Source organism: Benincasa hispida, chromosome 9 (assembly GCF_027475165.1).
Source record: "Benincasa hispida cultivar pf3 chromosome 9, pf3_genome.v1.1, whole genome shotgun sequence".
NCBI classification, from domain to species: domain Eukaryota; kingdom Viridiplantae; phylum Streptophyta; class Magnoliopsida; order Cucurbitales; family Cucurbitaceae; genus Benincasa; species Benincasa hispida.
In genome coordinates this window covers 80,608,623-80,633,131 of record NC_143486.1, presented here as the reverse complement: position 1 = coordinate 80,633,131, position 24,509 = coordinate 80,608,623, and the positions used below count along the sequence as shown (strand labels likewise).

Here is a 24,509-nt window from a genome sequence, read left to right as displayed (position 1 = left end):
TAAAAAACTAAGTCAAAATTTGAAAATTAAAAAAATAGCTTTTAGGCCTATTTGGTAACTATTTCATTTTTTGTTTTTGGTTTTTAAAAATTAAGCTTATTTCTTCTCATTTCTTACAATGATCTGCATCTTTATCAAGTATAATAATTGAATTCTTAGCCAAATTACAAAAACAAAAACAAGTTTTTAAAAGTTGTTTTTTAGTTTTCAATTTTTTGCATAATTTTTTAAATCATTGGTAAAAAGTAAATAACTAATGAAGAAATTTAGAGATGAAAGTAATGTCGATAGACTTAATTTTGAAAAACAAAAATAAAAAACTAAATGGTCACCAAAAGATGGCCTTTAAAATTTATTTTTATTCTTGGAATTTGGCTAATAATTCAATCATTTACTTAAAAAGATGCAAATAATTATAAGAAATGAAGAGAAAATAAACCTAACTTTAAAAAGAACAAAAAACAAAAAGTATAGACCCTATTTCGTAACCATTTTGTTTTTGAAAATTAAACTTATAGACACTACTTCCTTCCTTTGTTATCCACTTTTCGCCAGTGATTTAAAAAATCAAACCAAATTTTAAGAACTAAAAAGTGTAGCTTTCAAAAGTTATTTGACTAAAAGTTCAATAATTGTACCTAATAAAGATGCAAATCATTGTAAGAAATGGAGAAAAAATATGCTTAATTTTCAAAAACAAAAAACAAAAAGTAAAATGATTATCAAATAGAACAATAAATGTTAAATTTGAAATAAACATCAACTTTAATGCTTCCCAACTTTTGTCACGGTTTAATACATATAATTTTGGTAGTTTCAAATTTTAATTTGAACTTGGCTCATTAATTATGCAACAGTACTATTAAAAAGAAAAAAAAGTGCTACAACAGTGCTAAAAATTTAATATGATGTTAAAATATCACTTTTGTCGCTTTACTTTTAATATTTTATCATTTTAATCATATACTTTCAATAAATTAAACTGTTCTTATTAATTTATTATTGATTATTGTAAAAAAAAATATTATTTTAATTGATGATGTTGATAAAACTTAACTTCAACAAATTTATTGAAATTCAATGGACTAAATTTAAGATTTATTGATAGTACGACAAAAGAAAAGTACAAGGACTAACATAATATTTTAATATCTAGAGACAAAATTGACACAAAATAAAACACAAACATGTATAAAGACTAAATTATAATTTAACCATAATAAAAATAACAAAAAAAAAAAAAAAAAGATTTTGGTTTCAAGATCTAGGTTTACAAATTACAATCATTCTGAACTTTGATGGAACACAGAAGAAATGTCTAAACAATCAACATGAAAAAGAAAAGAAAAATGAGTAGCTTATTCCATTGTGATTTCAAATTCAGCACCAATAGGAAGATGATCACTTGGGTAGTTAAAATTGGGTAACCCACCAATAACCTCTGGGCATTCTGAATCTGGGAGTTCTAGAAAGCTGACGGGTCTTATAGAATCCGAAGGTGAGAGAAATATATAATCAAGAGTACCAGTGAAGCCGGGAGTGAAGTTTGTAAAGGAAGGTTCACTCCCTAATATAGAAGCATAGACACTACAAAGAGGTAAAGGAAGATCTTCCAAGCTTTCAGGAGAAAATCCAGAACAGGAGTTGCCTGAAACAAGGTATTGGTATACCTAAATAATTTTGAGACAAGTAACAAGTGTTAGGTCTACATTGGTGGGAGTTTGTGAAGGTTAAGTAAGATTCAAGAAACATTTCATTCTAATTAGAAGCCTATAGACTTTGAGTCTAGTTTTCGTTTAATTCAACAGGATTCAAATACTCCGAGTTTTTGAACTATGTATTTGAATCCTGTAGTTATAACACCAAACTATTTACCGTCTCTCTTCATTTTGAACTATGGAGTTAATTTTTTTAACGAAAATTATTTTGAAGTACGATCTTATCAATAAAGAGAGAGTTGCGTTTCCCAAAAATAACATAAGCTAACTAGTACCCAATATTTCTTACGTTTCTGTTATATGAGCTTACGTAAAAAATACTTTTCATATTCAATAATAATTAGTTAAATTATGAATTTAGTCCCGTAACTTTGAGGTTTGTGTTTATCTGATCCCTAAAGTTTAAATTTTGTGGAAAAGGTCCCCGAACTTTAAATTCATGTGTTTATTAGGGCTCTATTCTGTCGAAAAAAAATTAAAATTAATTATTCAATTAGATATAAATTTGAATTATACATCAATTTTGTATCCAAAAGATTTTGAATTCTCAATTATGTGTCTAATAGATTCTTGACCTATTTGAAGTTTTTTTAAAATTCTTGAATCTACTAGACACAAAAAAATGAAAGTTTAGGATCCCATAGACATAAAATTCAAATTTCTGTCTAATAGAACAATTAATTATAATTTTTTTCAACATAGCAAGACCTTATAAAGCACATGAATTGAAAGCTCAAGGACTCAGTGGCACAAAATTGAACGTACAAGGACCTTTTAGACACTTCTGAAAGTTTCGCGATCAAATAGACATAGTCCAGGAACTAAACTTATAATTTAAACATAATAATTAAAATAAAAAAAATACCATTTCTTCAGGATGCAAATGATAAATCAAGATAGAACACAAACCTTATCTCCTGGGGTTGAATTGAAGTCGCCAGCCAAAAGTATTGAGGGTGTGCATTCAAATTTTTCAGCTACTAAAGTTTTGAATCGAGCTAGGCGCGATAAAAGATACTTCGCCTGGGCGAGCTTGACATCAGCCCATTTTGGATCCCTGTAACAAAATATCCCTTTCTTTACATATTGAGTGGATAAGATGTTCTTCAATACAACAGGTTCTAAAAGCAACCGTATTGTCTTTACAGATAACGGCAAAGAAAACTATAAAGTAGAATTTTACCAGTAAAGATGAGTGTTTGCTACAATTACAACATGATGAAAAGGCTTTCTGAGTTTGAAAGCAGCCATAATCCCGACGCAATCACGTTTTAATCTTACTCGGGGATCGTTAGGATCCCCGTGATCGGCTGTGGTGGTTTTTGGCGATAAACCTGAATTCACATGTTTGAAGAATTAGCTCCTGTAGGCCATGGCAAAGTAAGTCAACATTACCAAAAATATAACACCAATATTTGTCCTTTTAAAAAATGAAATGGAAATAGAAATACAAAAAAGGAACCATGGGTAATGCTCTTCTCAATTCTACAAACTAATCATAAAAGCTGAGTGAATATACTCTGAGTGAAGTCTATCACTAGATACTATTTAAAGGCAGATGCATGTAAAAAAAAAAAAAATTGTGAAAAAAACTTGATTTTCATTTAGAAAAACAAAATAATACATGGGTATATAAAAACAAAGCCCACAAAAAGGAACCGAAGTGCAAGAAAGGGCTCCAATCAAGAGTAATAAGACCTATCGAATAATTACAAAAGAGCTTGGAAACAAAAGTTCATGGAGAAATAGAAAATCTAGTAAGGGACCAAACATCACAATAAGAACTTTCACACCCTTAGAAGATTTTGTTGTTTCTCTCGCCCAACCAGATGAATGTAATAATGAAACCTCAAGACTTTTTTTGGCTCGGTAAAACAGAGAAAGAAATTGTCCTCATACAACCGCCTTGGATCTAAGAGCAAGGAATGCCCATTACTTTCAATCTTACAGTATCTCTTGCAGATTTAATGAATCAGCATTTCTTAGAGAGTCTAAACCTACTTCCTCAGAAATAAAGAAGAGGCACATAACTCTTTCTCTTTCCTGATTGGTCATTAGCTTAAACTGTTTTAGACTAAACTTAAATAATAATTGCTATAATAAGGAAGTTACCCTTGTTTGATTCAACATCATTACTAGCACTGGTTACACGACCATCATCTTGTATAGAGTCTACAAGATCATTGTATTCAATTCTGTCCTCTATGATCAACTCAGCTCTGAAACAGTGGAGGAAATAAATATTAGATGAGATGCAGAATATAAGGGGGAAAATTTGGATTTAGGAAAAACATAACCAGCAAGATGACTTCATGGATCTATTGCAAGAAAATACAAAATATATGCATGGGGATTTCGCTGCATCAAACAATTCAAAATATTATGGGATAGTCTAAAGTTGAAAAAATTGGAACAACTTCTCTAAAATAAATAGTTAGTTATCAGCAAGCCAAGCAATCAGTAAAAGCTAAGAACTTTTGTATATTGGTAAACTTGTATATATGACATCCCAAAAGTACAGAGAAAGTCAACAACTAAAACATTGACTGGAGTACGGGTCTGGAGGCAGTAGGAAAATGAAATCAACAGGGTATTACACAACCAAAAACTGGGAATAGAATTGTAGAAGTTATCTTTATGCCCCCACTGGGTTTCCAAATAAGTTCTATTGCCACAGTTAGAAATGTCAATTTTTTGTCTTTAATTAAAGATATGGGAAAGATGATAATGCCTACAACAAGAAGCTATTTCTCTGAGAAAAAGCAAGATTAACAAAGAAAGAAAATAGCATACTTTTCGTGCTTGAAAAAAATTCCACATCCATCACGTTTCTGGCCACTTCTCTGGATATATAAGCTGGAATATCCACACCTTTCCAAATTTCCTTTGTAAAAGCTATCATATTCATCAACTTCCTGGGCGGGTTTCAAAAAAATTTGTGCATTATTGGAATTTTGAATCAAGGGAAAGCATTGGGAAATAGAGCGGTTATAATGAGCTTCAGCCTGTCTTTATTCAAATAATTCATGGTCATCTATAAATGTTCCATGCAAGTATTTCAGGTTTTCAACTTGGCCTTAGATAAGAAACTAGATGGCATTACAAGAAAAAGATGAAAGCAGCCGAGAGGAATGGAGTAGAGAAAAATACCTCCCAAAAAAGTACTTGGTTATTTCTCGCTTACCTTTTTTTTTTTCTTCTGACTACGTAAGGTACAAGTTTAATAACGATACCTTCCACTAGCTCACTAATCTACCTCGCTTAAGTAGGGACTTCATTTAATTTTCATTGCACGTGTAATGTAGTAGAACAACCTTAACAACTTCGTGACAATTAAAAAATAAACATATTAAAAAACTGATCAGTGTGATCATACCGGCACTAAAACTTTTTCTAATTAGAAATTTAAAGACAAAGAATAATGCAGCCTCAAATTCTCAAAAAATCAGTGTCAACCCCTTCAAAGAAAAGCATAACCGCATATTTCTTAAAAAGCTTGTAACGTACTAAGAGGTCACTTCTTATATCCCAATATCCTGTGTGGTGCAAAATAACTGAACCCTAATTACTTTTACAAGACTTATTGGTTCAAGTTTATAGCTCATTTTGTAGACTTTATATATGTATGTGTTAAATCAGGAATTTCAATCCTTCTGAACAAAAAAAAACTTAAATTACACAAGAAGTAAACTTTGTTGTACATTGTGGTCCCCAATTTCACTACATTTGAACATCTTGTGAATTTGGTACAACGTACGATCCAAGTTTTCTCATTGCATTGCGATCCTATTTCACACTTAAAATTCCATCATCATCCTCAGTTCAGAAAACAGATATAGCTTCATCACGCAGGTTCCTTAAGTTATTTCAATTGAGATAGAGAAAGAGAGAGAGGGAGAGAGAGGGAGAGATAGAGGGCCAAACCTGTAGACAGAAAAAATCAGCTTCGAGATTCTTAAGAACAGCTAAAATTGCCTGCGATCGAGCTTTCCACCTGTAAATCAGAAGTTAAACCTACTACAAGTTGGAAAATATGAATGAGGCACAGCTAGCTTTATTGGCTCTAGAATAGAATTTATCACAATTCTCACAATCCCAGTCTCCCAGCTGTTCTTACTCTTAGCTATTAGAGATGCGTAACAAAGACAAAATTAACCATTAAACACATTAAGATTTTGAGTTCACCATAGAATCTTTTGTCCAGCCCGAGAACTGGATATCAAACAATACATATTGAATGGCACACGATATCTATTATGGTAGAGGAGAAAATGCCCATTTTGGAGACCTAATTAACATTTACAATTGATTTGGTAAAACAAGTTATTCTGGGATTTTCAAGCTTGGCCGTCACTTATTTTTTTTTTGTAACAATGTGAATGATTGTATAAAATTACTAAAATCCTGAAGGATGCTGTTAGACCCCCAATTATTAACACATATAAAAGAAGGGGTAGAAGAGGAATTACACCAAGGATCTTAAATGAGGGAGGGAATAACCGTGCAAGGTCATAATCATGGAAAGAGAAAAAGGGGAAATAACCGTATGGGTTAGGGACCACTAGGGGCTATAAAACCAATAGAGGAAGAAGGCAGAGGGACACCGAATTTGAGGAAGAGCTGAAATAGCTTTTGGAAGGAGAGTTGCATTCCTCTCGAATTGGCTGGGTACTTGTTAGTTTTTTTTTTCATTTCTTCTACTCCTTGGATCAATGTGAAGGGCTTGTCATTGTCTTTTCTATTTCCTGATTGTATCAATCTTACTGTCTTTTCTTTCTATACCAATACAACTATTTTAGAGCTTGTGCTTTGTTCTTGTTCTAGCTGTTATTGGGTTTACTGAGTGCAGGAATTAGATACCTAACAAATTGATATTAGAGCCCTAAAATCCTGGGGCGAACAAGGCAAATGGCGCAGAAACAAATAGAGGAGAGGATGGAGGCAAACGAGAAAGAAATTGCTAGTATGAAGGAAATAATTATGGGCCCCTGTAAAAGTATAGAAAAACTCATAGTTTGGCACGACGGATGGATCTCGGCTCAAGATGAAGGAGAAAATGGATGAAGTCGATTCAGGCCAGAGTCAAGGAACATGAGGAATGGACAAGAGCAAATACAAACGTTTGGAAATGCCGGTTTTCACAGGCGAAAATCCTGAATCCTGGGTGTATAGAGCAGAATATCATTTCGAAATACATGAATTGAATAATGCTGAGAAGGTGAAGGTGGCGATCGTCAACTTCACTCCGGACGAGGTCGACTGGTTTCGGTGGAGCCACAATCACCGGCCAATATCGACGTGGGATGAGTTAAAGAAGAGGATGTATGAGCGTTATCATCTGACGACTGAAGGAAACTTGGGGGCAAGGCTACTCCAGATCAAACAAGAAGAAAGTTATGCAGATTACGTGAAGAAGTTCGTGACGTACTCAGCGATGCTACCAGAGTTGGCTGAGAGCATGCTTACGGAAGCGTTTTTTAATGGGCTTGAGCCCTCCTTACAGGCTGAGGTCATCAGTAGGTGTCCCGTGGACTTGGATGAGCGTGTGAGAGAAGCCCAATTAGTCGACAATTGAAACCTAGCACTAAAATTGGCTTTGACCAACTTAGGAATGATCGGGCCTTCAAAAGGTGAAGCCCAAGCCCAAAGCGCGTCAACTAATTCAGCAACAAAACTAAACCCTAGAGGCTCAGAATTGGGATCGACGAGGCAAGTCTCGATTCTAATCAAGGGGAATCTGGTGAAGAAGGACCACTGGTAAAGCGATTATTGGACAGTGAGTATCGAGAATGATTGGAGAAGGGATTGTGTTTCCGATGCAACATTAAGTATTCGCAAGGCCATAGTTGTAAGGTCAAGGAGAATTGAGAATTAACGTTGTTCATCACGAACGACAGCGATGAGTGCGAGGAGAAGGAGACAGAAGAAATCGAAGCAGAAGAAATTTTGGAATTGGCATCAATTGAGATTGTGGAAGACATGGAAATCTCCCTATGCTCAATGATGGGATTTCCCAAGAGGGGGACGATGAAACTCAAAGGGACGACAGAGGGAAAAGAAGTCTAGTATTGGCTGCGGTGCAACCCACAATTTTGTCAATCAAAGACTGATAGATGAGCTAAAACTTCCGATAATAGGCACGGCGAAATATGACGTGGTAATTGGCAATGGGGAAGCTGTGAAAGGAAAGGGGATTTGTTAAAGCAATGGTAATCAAACTGCAAACCTTGACGGTCATCACTGATTTCCTCCAATTGAGTTAGGAAGAATGGACGTGGTTTTAGGGATGCAATGGTTGTTTACCACCATGTTCATGGGAGTCCATTGGCCATCTCTCACTATGTGTTTCAAGGATGGGGACAGAACATTGACATTACAAAGAGACTCGTCTCTCACGAGAACAGAAATTTCCCTAAAGGTTTTAGCTAAAGAGTGGGAAGAAGAGGATTAGGGATTCCTTATTGAGTTCCAGAATTGGGAAGGTAATGAAGTTGCTGAACCATGGGTGGAGAAGGAGAAGAAACCAGAGGAGGCATTACCAATTATGATTCAAACATTACTCCAGGAAAGTGACAACATCTTTGATCGCCAGATTATCACTCAAGAAGGGCAACCTCCAGTGAATGTCAGACCATATAAATATGGCCACCATCAGAAAAAAGAGATTGAAAGGCTCGTGGGAGAAATGTTGCATGCAGGAATCATTAGGCCAAGCCAAAGCCCCTACTCAAGTCCCGTCCTGCTTGTTAAGAAAAAAAGTTGGGGGATGCAAGTTTTGTGTAGATTATCGACAACTCAATTAGATCACCATCACAGACAAGTTTCCCATTCCAATGATCGAAGAATTACTCGAGGAGCTTCACGGTTCTGCGGTATATTCCAAATTGGATTTAAGATCCAGTTATCACTAGATTAGAATGAACGAGAAAGATATGGAGAAAACTGCTTTTAGAACTCACGAGGGCCACTATGAATTTTTGGTAATGCCCTTCAGATTGACAAATGCTTCGGCCACCTTCCAGTCCTTAATGAATCACATATTCAGGCCATTTCTATGAAGGTTTGTGTTGGTATTTTTTTAATGACATTTTGATATATAGTCCTAACATCTCAACTCACGAGATACATTTGGCTTTTTTTTTTTAATTTTTTTTTATGTCTTGCAAGATCACAAACTATTTGCAAACAAGGCGAAATGTTCATTCTGCCAAGCTCGAATCCAGTACCTAGGACATTGGGTATCCCAGGAAGGTGTAGAAGCAGACGATGTAAAAGTCGCAATGATCAATTGGCCTCAACCAAAGAATGTGACAGAACTAAGGGGATTTTTGGGTCTCACGGGCTATTATAAAAGGTTTGTGCAAAACTATGGGCAAATTGCAACGTCCTTAACTCAACTCCTACACAAGAATGAGTTATGGTGGAATGAGCAAGCTACACAAGCCTTTGAAGATTTAAAGGTAGCAACGAGGACGATTCCAGTATTGGCTCTACCTAACTTCTCCCTTCCATTCGTGATTGAGACTGATGCATCCGATTTTGGGTTGGAGGCCGTGTTAAGTCAGGATTGTAGACCAATAGGCTACTTCAATCAGAAGTTATCTACTCGAGCCCAAGAGAAATCAGTCTACGAACGAGATCTGATGGCAGTGATGTTGGCCATTCAGAAATGCGCCATTATCTCCTAGGAAATAAGTTCACCGTGATCTCAGACCAAAAGGAACTCAAGTTCTTATTGAAACAACGGGAGGTACAACCACAATTTCAAAGATGGCTGACAAAATTGATGGGGTATGATCTTGAGATCTTATACCAACCTGGTTTACAAAACAAAGCTGCGGATGCCCTATCCAGGTTACCACTCGAAGCAGAGATGTTCATGATGACCTCTCAAGCATTGGTGGAAGTGGATGTCATATTAAAGGAGGTAGAGGAGGATGAGAAACTACAAAAGGAAGATCTGGATGGAAAACCCAGGTATCAATGGGAGTGTGGGAAGTTACTTTATAAAGGAAGGTTGGTAATCTCTAAGAATTCAACCTTAATTCCCTCACTCGATATGTATCACAACTCAGTGTTAGAGGGCCATTTAGGTTTCCTTAGAACTTGTAAGAAAATGTTTGGAAAGTTGTTTTGGCAAGGCATGAAGTTAAATGTGAAGAGATATGTAGAACAGTGTGAGATATGTCAACGAAATAAAACAAAAGCTCTGAATCCAGCCTGTTTGTTACAATCTCTACCAGTCCCGGAACAAATATGGGAAGAAAATTTAACCATGGACTTTGTCGAAGGGTTACCTAAATCTGAGGGGTACAATTCCATCTTAGTAATAGTGGATCGATTGAGCAAATATGCTCATTTCATCAAATTAAAGCATCCTTCTCAGCAAAACAAGTGGCAGAACTATTCATCCAAGAAGTTATGAGGCATCACAGGGTACCTAAGTCCATAATTACAGATGGGGGCAAGAATTTCCTCAATCTCTTTTGGAAAGAGTTGTACTCAATAGTTTTAGAGAGAATAATGATCTTATTCAATTAATCAGGCTGAAGATACATATATATATGGGCAACTAAGAAAACCTAATCTAGGAGATATAAAATTACAATAAAGGACAACTAATTATAATTACAATTTAAATACATATTATAATACTCCCCCTTAAACTGGAGCAAATATGTCAATCATGCCCAGTATTGTTAGACCCCCCAATTATTAACACATAAAAGAAGAGGTAGAAGAGGAATTACACCAAGGATCTAAAATGAGGGAGGGAATAACCGTGCAAGGGAATAATCATGGAAAGAGAAAAAGGGAAATAACCGTATGGGTTAGGAACTTAGGGACCACTAAGGGCTATAAAACCAATAGAGGAAGAAGGCAGAGGGGCACCAAATTTGAGGAAGAGTTGAAATAGCTTTTGGAAGAGAGTTGCGGCCCTCTCCAATTGGCTGGGTACTTGTTAGTTTTTCTTTCATTTCTTCTACTCCTCGAATCACTATGAAGGGCTTGTCATTATCTTTTCTATTTCCTGATTGTATCAATCTTACTGTCTTTACTTTCTATATCAATACGACTATTTCAGAGCTTGTGCTCTGTTCTTGTTCTAGCTGTTGTTGGATTTCCTGAGTGCAGAATCAGATACCTAATAGATGCATGGCACCATATATGGCTTAACTTTCCACCAAATCTATCAACTGTGCTTTAATACTGATCTAAAAATAATTTCAACGAATCAATTCATGAAGATTAGAAAATAAAAGATATATACTTAAGGCATATGGATGGAGAATGTGGAAAATAACAACTCTTCACATAGACCTACAAAAGGAATACAAAAACAATAGTCAATATGCAATGTGACCTGATATGTTAAAACAAAATCAATTAGTCCAATTGAATATGCCACCCATAAAAATGAATGTTTCCTGTCATTGACTATGTACTAAGATTCACATGCTACAAAAGATGGACTTTCGAAAATTCCCGCAAGATCTTTCCATTAGCAATAGCATTAATTTTCTTTGACAAGCATGCCAAGAAAACATATCAACCTTATATACGGTTTGCACTTTTCATCAAAAGAAGAGTCCAAAATCATCAAGGAATATGAGTTATATTCAATAATTTCAATAGTATATAAAATGCAAAAAAAATAAAAATAAAAAAAAATAAAACAAAAAAAAAACAAAAAACAAAAAAAACAAAAACAAAAAGAAAGTTGGTTGAATCCATGAAGAACTAAAATTATGATGTTCTGTCATATGGAGGCAAGAGCAACACATTTCCACTTATATATTACTGGAGGTTTAACAAACAACAGAAGCATAAACTGAGATTAAGAATAAAGAAGGATATTAATCACAAAGTGTTGCTCACCTGCGCCAAAATATTGTAAGAAACAAAGCGAAATCTGATACCTGCAGTAGCAATATAGACATGTCATAATTAGTAATGAGTGAAGCAATGTAGAAATTCCATGCTTAGATAACGTACAAGTATAAAAAAAGGTACGAGTACAAAAAAAAAAGTTGTTTAAAAATTTTAAATGAGAAAAATCTATTGATGTACACTGTTCAGTTGAATGATGAGTGTCAACAAGTCTGATCTAACCAAATGGACAAATTCATATTGAGAAAAACACGATCATCAGTGATCAAAATAGCCATTTCTATTCCATTGAAACAAGGGGAAACACATACCATCAGATTTACTTCTTGAGTAAATGTCAGCCCCTTCCACAGAGATGAACTTTGGATGTTTTGGAGATTGTACTGCTACAGCACTCATGTTATGCATGATATTTCTGCCAGTGATAGAACGTAATAAGTGGAAAAAAGAATAATAAAACTCATAACGATTACTCTGAAAGCATCCAGACAATTATTTTTACCTGCATAGTCGTGAATGGTTTTGAGTTAACATCACTTTTTTAATGTCAAAATTACTCCAACATGTACTTTTAATCCTTCTAAATCAATTTTCATGACATAAAAATCATGTTTAATAGTGTAAAATCAAACACTAAATTGATTTTGAATGATTAAAATTTAAATACATGTTTTGGAGTGATTTTAAACCTAATAAAAGAAGTTTTAACCATTGCAAACTCATTAGAGCACGTTCGGGAGTGATTATGAAATGATTAAAATTACTTTGATCATTTTCAGAATCATTCCCATACATGCTTTTAATGATTCAATATCAGCTTCAATTGTATGAGAATCACATTCAAAGGAGTAAAAAAAAATCAAACATTAAATTGATTTTAAATAACTAGAGTGATTTAAACCATTACAAAATCACTCCCCTTTAATCACACCATTTCCAAATCATTGAATGTTCCATGTTTTTGTTAATTTTCTCAATAACGCTCTCCGCCTAGAAAATTATCGAAACTGACATCACAACACTCCACCAGCAATAACCTCACTCATATCACTTCACTTTCACTCAGTCAGCGTCATTCAACCAATGATCATAAGTACAAACAAGAGAAACGCTATTCTTTTCGTAACCCACTAAAAAACTATCAAACGCAAAATAAATAAACAAAGTCGACCAAGTTAAGCTTCCAAAACTCTTTAATCGTTACGTCAATCTACAGTGCCTTCGGAGGCGGACATAGTCGAAGAAGGATTCAAGAATAATACTAGAATCAATCCATTGCCATAACATTATAGGAAATCAAATTGAAGCTTCAGATAGAGAGAGCGAGACCTGATTACCTGGTTAGAGAGCGAATGGGAATCTGAGGGAGAGAGAAGAAGGGTGCAAGCATAATCGATCACCTGAAGAAGATCAAAAGAAAATATATATATGTGTACAAATTGGATGGGTTAGATGGCGGCGGCGGGAGCTGAAACACCAACAGGTAGTGGTTTTTGTGTTTTCATGGAAACGGTGAGAAAGAACCACCCGTGACGGTCAAACGTCAATCTGACTAAAATTGAATATAGTTTGGGATTTCAATTTTTACTAGAGAAAATATCAATTTATACCATTCAACTTTCACGATTTGATTAATTTAAATTTAAATCTTCAATTTTTATAAGTATATCCATTTAAATTTTAAATTAATAATTATATCAATTTAAATTTCAAATGTTTGTAAATGTATCAATTTAAACATTGAAATTTTCTAAGTGTATCAATTTAAACATTGAAATTTTCTAGTTGTATCAATTTAAACTCTTCATTGTGTTTTATTTAGATATACTTATGAAAGTTCAGGTTAAAATTGATATATTTATGGAAGTTCATGTTTAAATTAATATACTTATGAAAGTTTAGGATTTAAATTGATGCAACTATTAGTTTGAGGTTTAAATCGATATAACCTCAAAGTTCAAGGGTATATGAAAAATATTTTCAATAACAAAGTTATTCGTTTATATTCATATTTCTCTCTCTAATCTTCTTCTTCTTTGTAATTTGAGTCATTTTTCTATTGTATTTTATTAACTATTGTACTTCAACATCTTAGATGTTGCTTTTTTTCTGTATTGTATTTCAGTGTTTATATTATATTTTGTGCTATTGTTATGAACTTGTATGCTAAATTTATCTATATCCTAAATTTTTTAAGAAAAAAAAAGTATCTTCAATGTATCAGTATTCTCATTTTTTTAGAAGTATATATGTTAAAAATATATATAAAAAATGATGTATTCTTAAACGTATCTGTATCTTAATTTTTTAACCATTGATGATTTGCCATATTTAAATCGTATAACCGTATCTGTGTCTGCGCTTCATATATAGTGTTCTTGGCCGAATTGGCGCAAAAGAAAAAATATCAAAAGTCTGCCCCAACATTTTTTAAAGTATACAATCGATAAAATTTCAACTCTATCCAACTTCTGTTACTTTTTTCAACGCTTCTGAATGGAACATAATTAGATGAAGGCATTTTTTGAAGATGCATCTTAAAAAAAAAAAAAAAAAAAAAAAAAAAAAAACTTCCTAAATAGTTTAAAATATATTCCTTTTCACTATTTTTTTTTTTTAAAACTATACTATTCTTCTAATTAATCCCATGAAAATATCTCAGATCTTCAAGTGAATTTAAATTAATTATCTTAAATTATAGAGTTTTCCCCTTAAATTTTGGATTTTTAGAGTCCAAATTGAATTAATTTGAAGATATAATTGTTTTATTTAGATTTGATTGATAAAAAGTTGAGAATTTAAAGAAAAAAATGAGAAGATTTGAACCTCTCTCTATATATAATCTTTTCCATTGAAAGTTTGAAAACATCCTACTTCAGGAGTTGCTTTTAAAGTTCATATCAATTGAGTTAGGTAGGAGTTGTTTTTAAAGTTCATATCAATTAAACTATGTAAGATACTTGTATGATTCATTTATAAACCATTACAAGGGTGGGGGATGGGAGTGCACGTCAATCCCATCGAGCTAAACACACTTTAACCATTTATAAACTTTTAAAGACATAGATCATGAACTTTTTTTAATTATAAATGCTTAATAAATCCTCGGCTTTCATTTTTATAAATTCCAAGGGAGTCTTTGACATTAGTTTCAAATTTATATTTAATAGATCAATTGATTTCTAGAATAAACCGAATATATGAGAGATTTATCAGACACAATTAAAAGCTAAACCTATTAGATGCGGATTGGACCTTTAATTTAACTTTTTTTTTTTAATTATTGTTCTTTATTTTCACAATCACACGGTGATGAAAATTCTTTTTTTTTTTTTTAATCTAAGATGTATAGAATTTAAACATCTAACCTCTTTATTAATTGCATGTTTTTATACTAGTTGAGTTAATTGAATTATGCTTGTTGCTAACTTATGTTTAGGGATTATTATAGGTTCAATCTATTTTCAAAATTTATTTTCATAAATATCCAATTTTTTTGATATTTTCGTATATACGATTTAATCGATTTCTCGGACTAGAATACTTTGAGTGTGGGTGGCGGCTGGAGAGAGAACGTGGCATTTGAAGAAAAAAAATACATATTTATGGAGTATCCTTAATGGTGGAGAGAGAATGTATTTATTTTTTGAGATTTTATTCATTTTGTTTAATTAAAGAGATAAAATACATTTATTTGTTGAGATTTCATTCGTATGCTTAATTGAAGAGAGAAAATGCATTTAATGAATTTTTATTTTCTATTTAGGTTGATCTCTCATATCAACTTATTGGTTTATCTAGTGGATTTAAATTTTGTTAGGTATTTGGAAATATCCTAACCAATATATGAATTATACCACAACGTATAAATTAGAGATTTGTCTCAATGCTTGACATAAATCATAGGACAAACCAATATATGAAATATATCATGGTATATAAATCACATATTGGCTTAATGTTCGACATAAATGACAATATATATCATAAAATTCAATTACATAATAATATGTATATCATATATGCTAGTCAAAAATCTCAACAAATCAAAATTTGTATATATCATTATTCATGAAGTCTAAAAAAAAACCTCTCATTAATATCAAATAAAAGAATACATATATTGTCGTATATATCAAATTTCCCACCAAAGCTAAAAAAGACTGTGAAAAAAAATATATATATCAAAGTACATATTGAAAAAAGCTCATAGATTTGCATGCGCAAGAACCTCCCCATCTCCATCTATTTTTCTTCTTCGTGAAACCATATCGTCGTCCGCCGTCAAGCCGAGTCGCTCGACGTTCGTCGTCCAGCCAGGTCCGCTATCTCAGTCACTCAACTTCCACTGTCCAGATGAGTTCGTCATATGCCTCGCGCCACCGTTTGTCGTCCAGCCGTGTTTGTTGTTCGTCGTCCATCGTCTGCATCTCGTCGCTGTCTGCCATCCAGCCAAGTTCGGTATTAGTCATCTTGTTGGGATTGGTGTCTTAATTCTTCTGGAGTCTCGTTGTTTGTAAAGATACACATTGTTTGATGAATAAAATAATTGTTATTTAATTCTGCATTTACTCATATCTAATAAACAAAGCTCATTGGTTATCTTATGTGAACTTAAGCATGTATATGTGATATACAAGTGGATCATGACTTAAGTGATAACCTAAATAGGTCTGTAGTATAAGGATTAAGGTGGGATACCTGATCCTAATGACACTATGGATACGACCCGTTTTGTAGAGGTTGGCAAGTATTGTAAACTACTACATATGGTAGATCCAAACCATTCATGTGGAGACGTGCGAGCTGGGGTATCCTACACAAAGAGTTTGTATAAGACCTAGACCATGAGATGACTAGACTCTGTACATAACGCCGTTGATACTAGAGACTTACATCTCACCTAAACGACCATAGGTGACACGATCTCAATCTTGAGTGTTTTGGGAACTCCTGCCTTTAAGAGCAGACCTTTGATTAGTATGGGTGAGAGTAGCCAGATTGCCAACTCAACATGCCTACCTTTTCGAGGACTTGTCTAATCTGGGAGCTAGGAACTCAATCCACAAGATGAAATTCACTCCTTTCCCGAAGCAGGGATAAGTAAAGAGATTGCTCCCTTAAGGGTTGATTCTGGGGCTTGAACATAGTGGCCACAACTTCTATTTGGAAGAGATGACTCAGTCATAGTAGGACTATGACTTATGTTCATTAGAGGGATCGGTGGTACTTAAGGAGTTACATGTAACTACAGGGGCATAACGGTTATTGGCCCAACTGTACTTACGAGCGATCTGTGAAGGGTTGTCACACTGTTGATTGGTTAAGATGGACACATAATATATCTATGGTAAGGAGAGTTTAGCTTTCGGTCTTTAGTGGAGTGCCTGGCAGTTAACGGGTGGTGGATCCCGTGACTAAAAAGTTTAGTCAGTTATTCACGTATCGTTGGAGCTTCGAGCTACAGGTCCATAAGGTCCCCTTGGTAGCTTATTGGATTCAGTTAAGGATCAGTTCTTGGTGTTGATTTGAAATGTTCAAATTGACAAGAGATAATTTGAATATATGTGATATGATCAGTTATTTTGCAATTGAAGGATCTCTTACCCAAGAGTTCCATGAGCGTGTTCGGATCGCTCTGATTTCACCGTGATCGAAATACACATTATACATTCAATCGCACAGTTATGCAAACAAACAGTAATTAAAGGCATACTTTGAACAAGAAATAAACGAAGGAGAGAGTTTCCATACCAGTTGAAGACGTTCTTCATGTTGGGGTTGATACCCTAAAGTCTCGTGTCCTGTAGTTTGTAAACAGTATGTATGAACACTTGTGTTGTTAATATATGATATTTACTTCACATATTGGTTTTTGCTCGGTTAATTGTTTTATTTGCTTTACCACAAACCAATAAACATAAAATCTTTGGTTATCTGTATGTGACTCAAGTATGTATGTGGTGACATACAAGTGGATCATGTCTTGAGTGATAACCAAAATGGTCTGTAGTAAATGGATAAAGGAGGGAAACCTTATCCTGGTAATGCTATGGACGCGGTCTGCTTTGTGGAATGGTCACAAGTGTTGTGACTTGTCATAGATGGTCTGATCCTGATCATTCGTGTTGGGGACATGTGAGCGAGGGCGTCCTATACAAAGAGTTTGTATAAGACCTGACCACGAAGTGTTAATGTCTCGTTATATAATACCGTTCACGACAAAGACTTCATTTCACTAGGATGACCATAGGTAACATGACCTCAATCCTAAGTGAGTTGGGAACTCCTGCCATTGAGGGCGGTCCTTTGATTTGTATGGGTGCGAGTGGTCAGGTCGCCGATTTAAACCTACCATTTTGGGGATTCGTCTGATTTGGGAGCTGGAAACTTAGCTACACAAGATGGAATTCACTCCTTCCCCGAGGCAGGGATAAGTAGATAGATGGCTCCCTTAAGATATGATTCTGGGGCTTGAACGATGTGGCGCCACACACTTTTTCTTGGCCCAAGAGGTGTTCACACATAGTTGGACTATGTTGTATTGTTCATTAGAGGAATCAGTGGTACTTAAGAAGTGGGATGTAACTATAGGGGAAAAACGGTAAATTAGCCCAATTGTACTTACGAGCATCTGTGAAGGGTCATCGTACTCATGATTGGTTATATTCGATGGACACAGAAATATATCTGTGGTAAAAAGATTTCAGCTGTTGGTCTTTAGTGGAATCACTGACAATTAACGGATTGTGGATCTCGTAGCTAAAGAGTTTAGTCAGCTATTCATGTATCGTTGGAGCTTCGAGCCACAGGTCCATTAGGTCACTGGGTAGCTTGGATAAAGTCAAGAACCAGTGTTTGAGTTAATTTGAAATGTTCAAATTGACAAGAGGAAGTTTAATTATATATGATATAATTGGACTAGTTAATTATATATGATATAATTGGACTAGTTAATTATATATGATATAATTGGCTAAATGTATGAGATATATTAATTATGGAGGAAATTAGATATAAATATGATTTATATCAAGTAGAGGAGAAAATACTATATTAGATATGTGATATCAAACTATAGGATATAAATATAATATGGTTATATTAATTAATTAACTAATTAATTAATTATATGATAATTAACTAATTCATGCATGTTCGAACATGGGAAGTGGGTTGCGTTGGTTATGGTAACCGGCGGGTTAAAAATGAAAATCATTTTCATTTTTCAAATAGTACATTCATATTTTCGTCCGCGCCCAAAAGAATTCGTGAATATGATCGCGAGAGCCTATACGATAAAAGCTCTGTCGTCTAAATGATCGTCTGCCTCACGATTTCTCTAAACGATCATATACGTTTTTCATAAATGATCGTTTAGCTTTTCATACACGATCATGTAGCTCTTCTATACGATTAGCACTTCCGCTATACGATAGCACAGTTTCATCTCCGATTTGTTTATCGTCTACACTACGCGTTGTCCTCTGTCCTCTACCAAACTCACCAAAGCCCACTTTTTGGGTTTTCACTCTGAGGATACCCGGGTTTCACTAGTGGTGGTGTCGTCCCCACTACGGTGTTTGTGTTCGTTCTGATTGTGCTATTGGAGTCGACATATCCACTGGGTGTTGGTAGATCTGTTGGAGGGTTTCCGCTGCATTGGGTTCAGAAGTGTGAAGAGAGTCTTCAACTGGTATAAACTCTTTCTCTGTTATTGTTTTGTGTTCTGAGCATGCCGATAATTAGGTTTATGTGCATAACTGTATGTATTGAATGTATATCTATTGTGTTTCGATCACTGTGAAATTGGAGTGATTTGAACGCGCTCATGGAACTCTTGGTATGAGATCCTTCACTTCAAACTTTGGAACTCAATGCAGCGGAAACCTCCATGCGATCTACCAACACCCAGCAGAAGCGTCGACTGTAGCAGCACGCACAACCGCAAGATCACGAATGCAATGGGGACGACACCACCAGAAAAGAGCCCTAGGTATTCTCGGAGTGAGAACCCAAAGCATGGTCTTTGGTAAATTTGGTAGAAGAAGGAGGACGAACCGATCGTGTAGGTGATAAGCAAGTGGGAGGGAAAAAGGCGTTATCGTATAGCACGATGCTTATTGTTTAGGAGAAAATACACGATCGTGTAGGTTTTACTAAATGATCGTTTAGGAAATGGTATACGATCCTTTAGCAAACTCGACACACAATATGATCGTTTAGGGAAGCTATCCGATCGTGTAGGAACTAGTGTGCGATCGTTTAGGCGGAGAGTGACTATCGTATAGGCTCTCGAAATACTTAAGCTATCGATTACTTTTTCATCAGTATGCTCTCTATTTCTTTTTGGACGGACTGACGAACGAATAAAAAATGAAAACAATTTTAATTCATCGGTTACAATAACCGATGCTACCCCACCAACCCATGTTCGAACGTGAAAAATTGGCTTAATTATCATATAATTAACCAATTAATTAATAATAAATATAGTCATATTATATTTTTACCCTATAGTTTGATATCACACATCTACTATAGTAATTTCTCCTCTACTTGATATAAACCATATTTATATCTAATTTCCTTTAAAATAATGTATCTCATGCATTTAGCCAATTATATCATATATAATTAACCAGTCCAATTATATCATATATAATCGAACTTCCTCTTGTCAATTTGAACATTTCAAATTAACCCAAACACTGATTCTCGACTTTATTCAAGCTACCTAGGGGATCTAATGAACCTGTGGCTCGAAGTTCCAATGGTCCGTGAATAGCTGACTAAACTCTTTAAGCACAAGATCCACCATCCGTTAACTATCATATATTCCACTAAAGACCAACAGTTGAACTCTCCATACCACATATATATTTATGTGTCCATCGGATATACCCTTCACAGATGCTTGTAAGTACAGTTGGGCCAAATTACTGTTTTGCCCCTGTAGTTACATCTCACTCCTTAAGTACCACTGATTCCTCTAATAAACAATACAACATAGTCCAATTATGTGTGAATACCTCTTGGGCCAAGAGAATGTGTGTGGCGTCACATCATTCAAGCCTTGGAATCAACTCTTAAGGGAGCTATCTATCTACTTACCCCTGCCTCGGGGAAGGAGTGAATTTCATCTTGTGTAGCTGAGTTCCCAACTCCTAAATCAGACGAATCCCCAAAATGGTAGGTTTGAATCAGCGACCTGGCCACTCGCACCCATACAAATCAAAGGACCACCCTCAATGGTAGGAGTTCCCAACTCACTCAGGATTGAGGTCATATTACCTATGGTCATCCTAGTGAAGTGAAGTCTCTGTCATGAACGGTGTTATATAACGAGACGTTAAACTTCGTGGTTAGGTATTATACAAACTCTTTGTATAGGACGTCCCTGCTTGCATGTCCCCAATACGAATGATCAGGATCAGATCATCTGTGACAAGTCACAACACTTGTGACCATTCCACAAAATGGGTCGCATCTGTAGCGTTACCAGGATAAGGTTTCCCTCCTATATCCATATACTACAGACCATTTTGGTTATCACTCAAGACATGATCCACTTGTATGTCATGACATACATATTTGAGTCACATACAGATAACCAAGGATTTTATGTTTATTGATTTGTGGTAAAGCAAATAAAACAAGCAACTGAGCAACCTCTAAGACATGAAGTAAATATCATATATTATACAACACAAGTGTTCGTACAAACTGTTTACAAACTACAGGACACGAGACTTTAGGGCATCAACCCCAACAGTATGAGATACATCTAGTGGAGGATTAATGTAAATGAGATTTAAATTAAGTACCATGGAATAGAAAAAGAACTATGGTTTATATGTTTCATGAGATGAAATATTAAAACTGTAGATTATAAATATAGTATGATAAGTTGGTTATCATTTATATTTATAATAATATTAATTATTGGATAATTAATTTTTTTTCTCTAATAACCAATTGAGTGGGAGGTTATTGGTGGTTCATGGTGATCGTGAGATAAAAGAAAATTTGCTTTCCTAATTTTAGAAAGTTTTTTTTGTCAAAAATTGTTTTGGAGTTTTTTCTCAATCAAAATCTCACGGAATAGAAGTTATCAATTAAATACGATTTACTAAGCGACAGCTTGAGCGAGGTAAACGATTGTGTAGTGTTTTGTAAACGACAGACACATAATTAAGTAATGAGCTAAATGATCGCTTCGCTTTTGCTAGACGATCACTTAGCTTTTACTAAACGATTAGGCATCGACCTATACAATAGGTTCCGTCTTCTCCCACTTGCTCAATCATTTACAAGATTGTTGAATCCTCCTTCGTCTGCCTCAAATCAAGTCCACACAGAGCCCACCCTCTGGATTCTCACACCGAGAAGACCAAGGAAGCCTTCTTGGTGGTGTCATACTCAACTCGACGCCGTTGAGGTTCTGTGGAGGCCGTTCATGCTGTTGGGGTGTTCGTGACTGAGGTGATCGCTGAGGACGAGTGTGCGGTGTTCGTGCTGTGTAGCGGTCGTGTTGTTCGAGCATTCGAGGTTGATGTGTTCGAGCATTCGTGGTCAAGAAGCGTGGAGGCGAGCCTACAAATGTGTGTAGAGATTTCTCTTCTTGATCATTTGTAGTTTCTGCTGTAATTTCTATATTGATTGCATAACCATTTGTCTTTGTTATGCCTATGTTCATATATGATTGTAATTTGGAATGATCTATTCTGCTACTCATGGAAATCCTCGGATTTAATTTCTTTCAATTGGTATCAGAGCCATGTTGTTCTTATATTCCAAATTACAAGTCTGTATTGAACTCATTTTACAGTCGGGGTGGGTTTTTGTATTTCTGTTTAATCGTTAAGTGCATTTGTGGATGAAGTTGATGAATGTTTCAGGTTTAATTGCCTTTTTGTTAAAGCTTTCTTCGATTACAAAGTGTTAATTTATAAGGGCCTCTGTGTTTTTTGGGTGTAATTAACTTGCAATCGAGTATGTAATTCAAAAAGTTTGAGTTCGTCGAGTCGTTTGTGATGAAGTTTCAAAGCATGGAGATGTGGTTCTCAACGAAGAAAAAGATAAAGCGTTGGTCGTATCGTGTAGCCTAAGGTAAACGATCGTTAGGATTTAACTAAGCGATCGTTTAGATTTTTCTAAACGATTATGTAATATTTACTAAACGATTGTTTAGCTAATGCTAAGCGATGGGATAAATCATTTACTCTATCGCGTAGCGTTGGTTACCCGATTGTGTAGGCGTTGGAGGTAGACGATCATAGTGGGAGCATATGATGCTCATCATTTAGTAAAAGGCGCGTGCTAGACGATCGTGTAGTTAGCAAGCCTCATCATTTAGTTACTACTTACACAATTGCACGTATACGATATGAAGGTGCTAGTTAAGCGATCGCTTAGGTGATGGTGCTTCGTGGCATTGTAGTCATTTAGACGATCATGGAAGGCGGGCATTATGCGTAGCGCGCTATACGATCGTGTACCTAAGGCTTCATCACTTAGTAAAAGGTACATGGTCGTGTAGAATTTGCTAAACGGTCGTTTAGCTCTGGGAGCGTTGGTAAATGATAGAGAAAACTGTTGGTTTTATCGTGTAGACAATCGCGGGGAGTTTTGTACAAGATGGTTGGAGACGCAATGCTTTGCCCGAGTGGTTCAAGACTCGGTTCGCCTATTTGAACCGGAGACTCCTTGTTTTTTTTGTAATAGTTAGCTTTAATTTTTGTGTTTTTAAGGCAATTTTACCTGGTTCATCAACATTGGTTTATTATACATGTGATGTATGGTGCTTATATGCCAAAGTATTTGACATATAGTTTAAAACCCACCTTAGGTTGTACAATTATTCATGCATCATGTAATCTAGCATAAAGAAATTACTTGAAAGCATGAGCATGTATCATGAAATATAAGAGTTATATTTAGCATGCAATGAGCATTATCATGCATCATCCTTTTATTATAAATGTTATAGTCTAAGGGTGAATGAAAGCATGTTTTGCTTGTTTCATTGCTATTTTATATAAGTGTTATATAAAAGAAGTAGCAATGAATGAGCAATGCATTGAGCATGGCACTTAGGCTGTTTATAAGCGTTATGAATGTCTTGCATGTGTTAGCATAGCATTGTGGTTATGGTTTCCGTTTATAAGTGTTATAAAGGAAATTAGACCTAAAATCAATAAGAAAGATTTGCTTGCGGACTTAGGGTGAATTCAAGTTTTTTAAAAGGGTTTTAAAATTGGATTGAGATAGACCTAAGTTCAAGTGGTTCAAAAGATTTTAGCAACCTAGATTAATTTTTTTAAAATTGGTTTAATAGGATTAAATTGGTTGGAATAAAAGATTAAATTTGTTTTAAATCTATCTATAATGGACCTTTTGTCTAAGGCGGGTTCTGGCTAGGTTGGGGTTTTTAACTTGACGGAAACATAACACCCCTATCTGGGAACCTACCTGAAAAGGTGAATTAGATAGATTTTCAACAAGCATGCGATGATTTGGTCAAAGACTCCATTAAAGAGTTTAATGGATGATGATCAAAAGTTGTTTAACTATCCAAGATAAATGTTACTCTTGGGAAAACCTAAAAGTCACTTAGTTAAAATCCTTATCCATGTTTTTTCTAAGTAAGCTAAACCTTAGGTTACAAAATACTCAGTGGGAGGAAGAGGCATATCTGATATGTCTATGATTCCACTCCCGTTTCTCCCTGTATGTTCACACCGTGAGATTCATGCTTGGCCTCGTGGTGCCCTAGGAGCATTCCCATTTTGATAGTGTTTGCATGAGTCAATATCAAGATGGACGGAGAGTGTGTTTATAGTAAGTGGGTGAAGGGTGTGTGTCAACACATCCTATGGCCTCTGTCATTGGTTCACA

The 24,509-nt window shown here is 35.0% G+C and overlaps 1 protein-coding gene across 2 annotated transcripts; it reads right to left on the bottom strand.

The window, feature by feature from the left end:
* Nucleotides 1-1,188: 1,188 nt before the first annotated feature.
* Nucleotides 1,189-13,189, bottom strand: LOC120086574 (DNAse I-like superfamily protein). Of its 2 annotated transcripts, XM_039043297.2 has the most exons (10): nucleotides 12,947-13,189; nucleotides 11,921-12,024; nucleotides 11,598-11,638; nucleotides 10,990-11,039; nucleotides 5,643-5,712; nucleotides 4,512-4,633; nucleotides 3,831-3,937; nucleotides 2,902-3,052; nucleotides 2,628-2,775; nucleotides 1,189-1,670 (listed from the first exon to the last, which is right to left on the bottom strand). In XM_039043297.2, the coding sequence occupies exons 1-10, from the start codon at nucleotides 12,997-12,999 to the stop codon at nucleotides 1,359-1,361; spliced, it is 1,158 nt and encodes a 385-aa protein (XP_038899225.1). In that variant the 5' UTR covers nucleotides 13,000-13,189; the 3' UTR covers nucleotides 1,189-1,358. The 2 variants fall into 2 exon arrangements, with proteins under 2 accessions (XP_038899225.1, XP_038899226.1); XM_039043298.2 differs by lacking the exon at nucleotides 10,990-11,039 and having other exon boundaries at nucleotides 12,947-13,163.
* Between the last annotated feature and the right edge of the window lie 11,320 nt (nucleotides 13,190-24,509).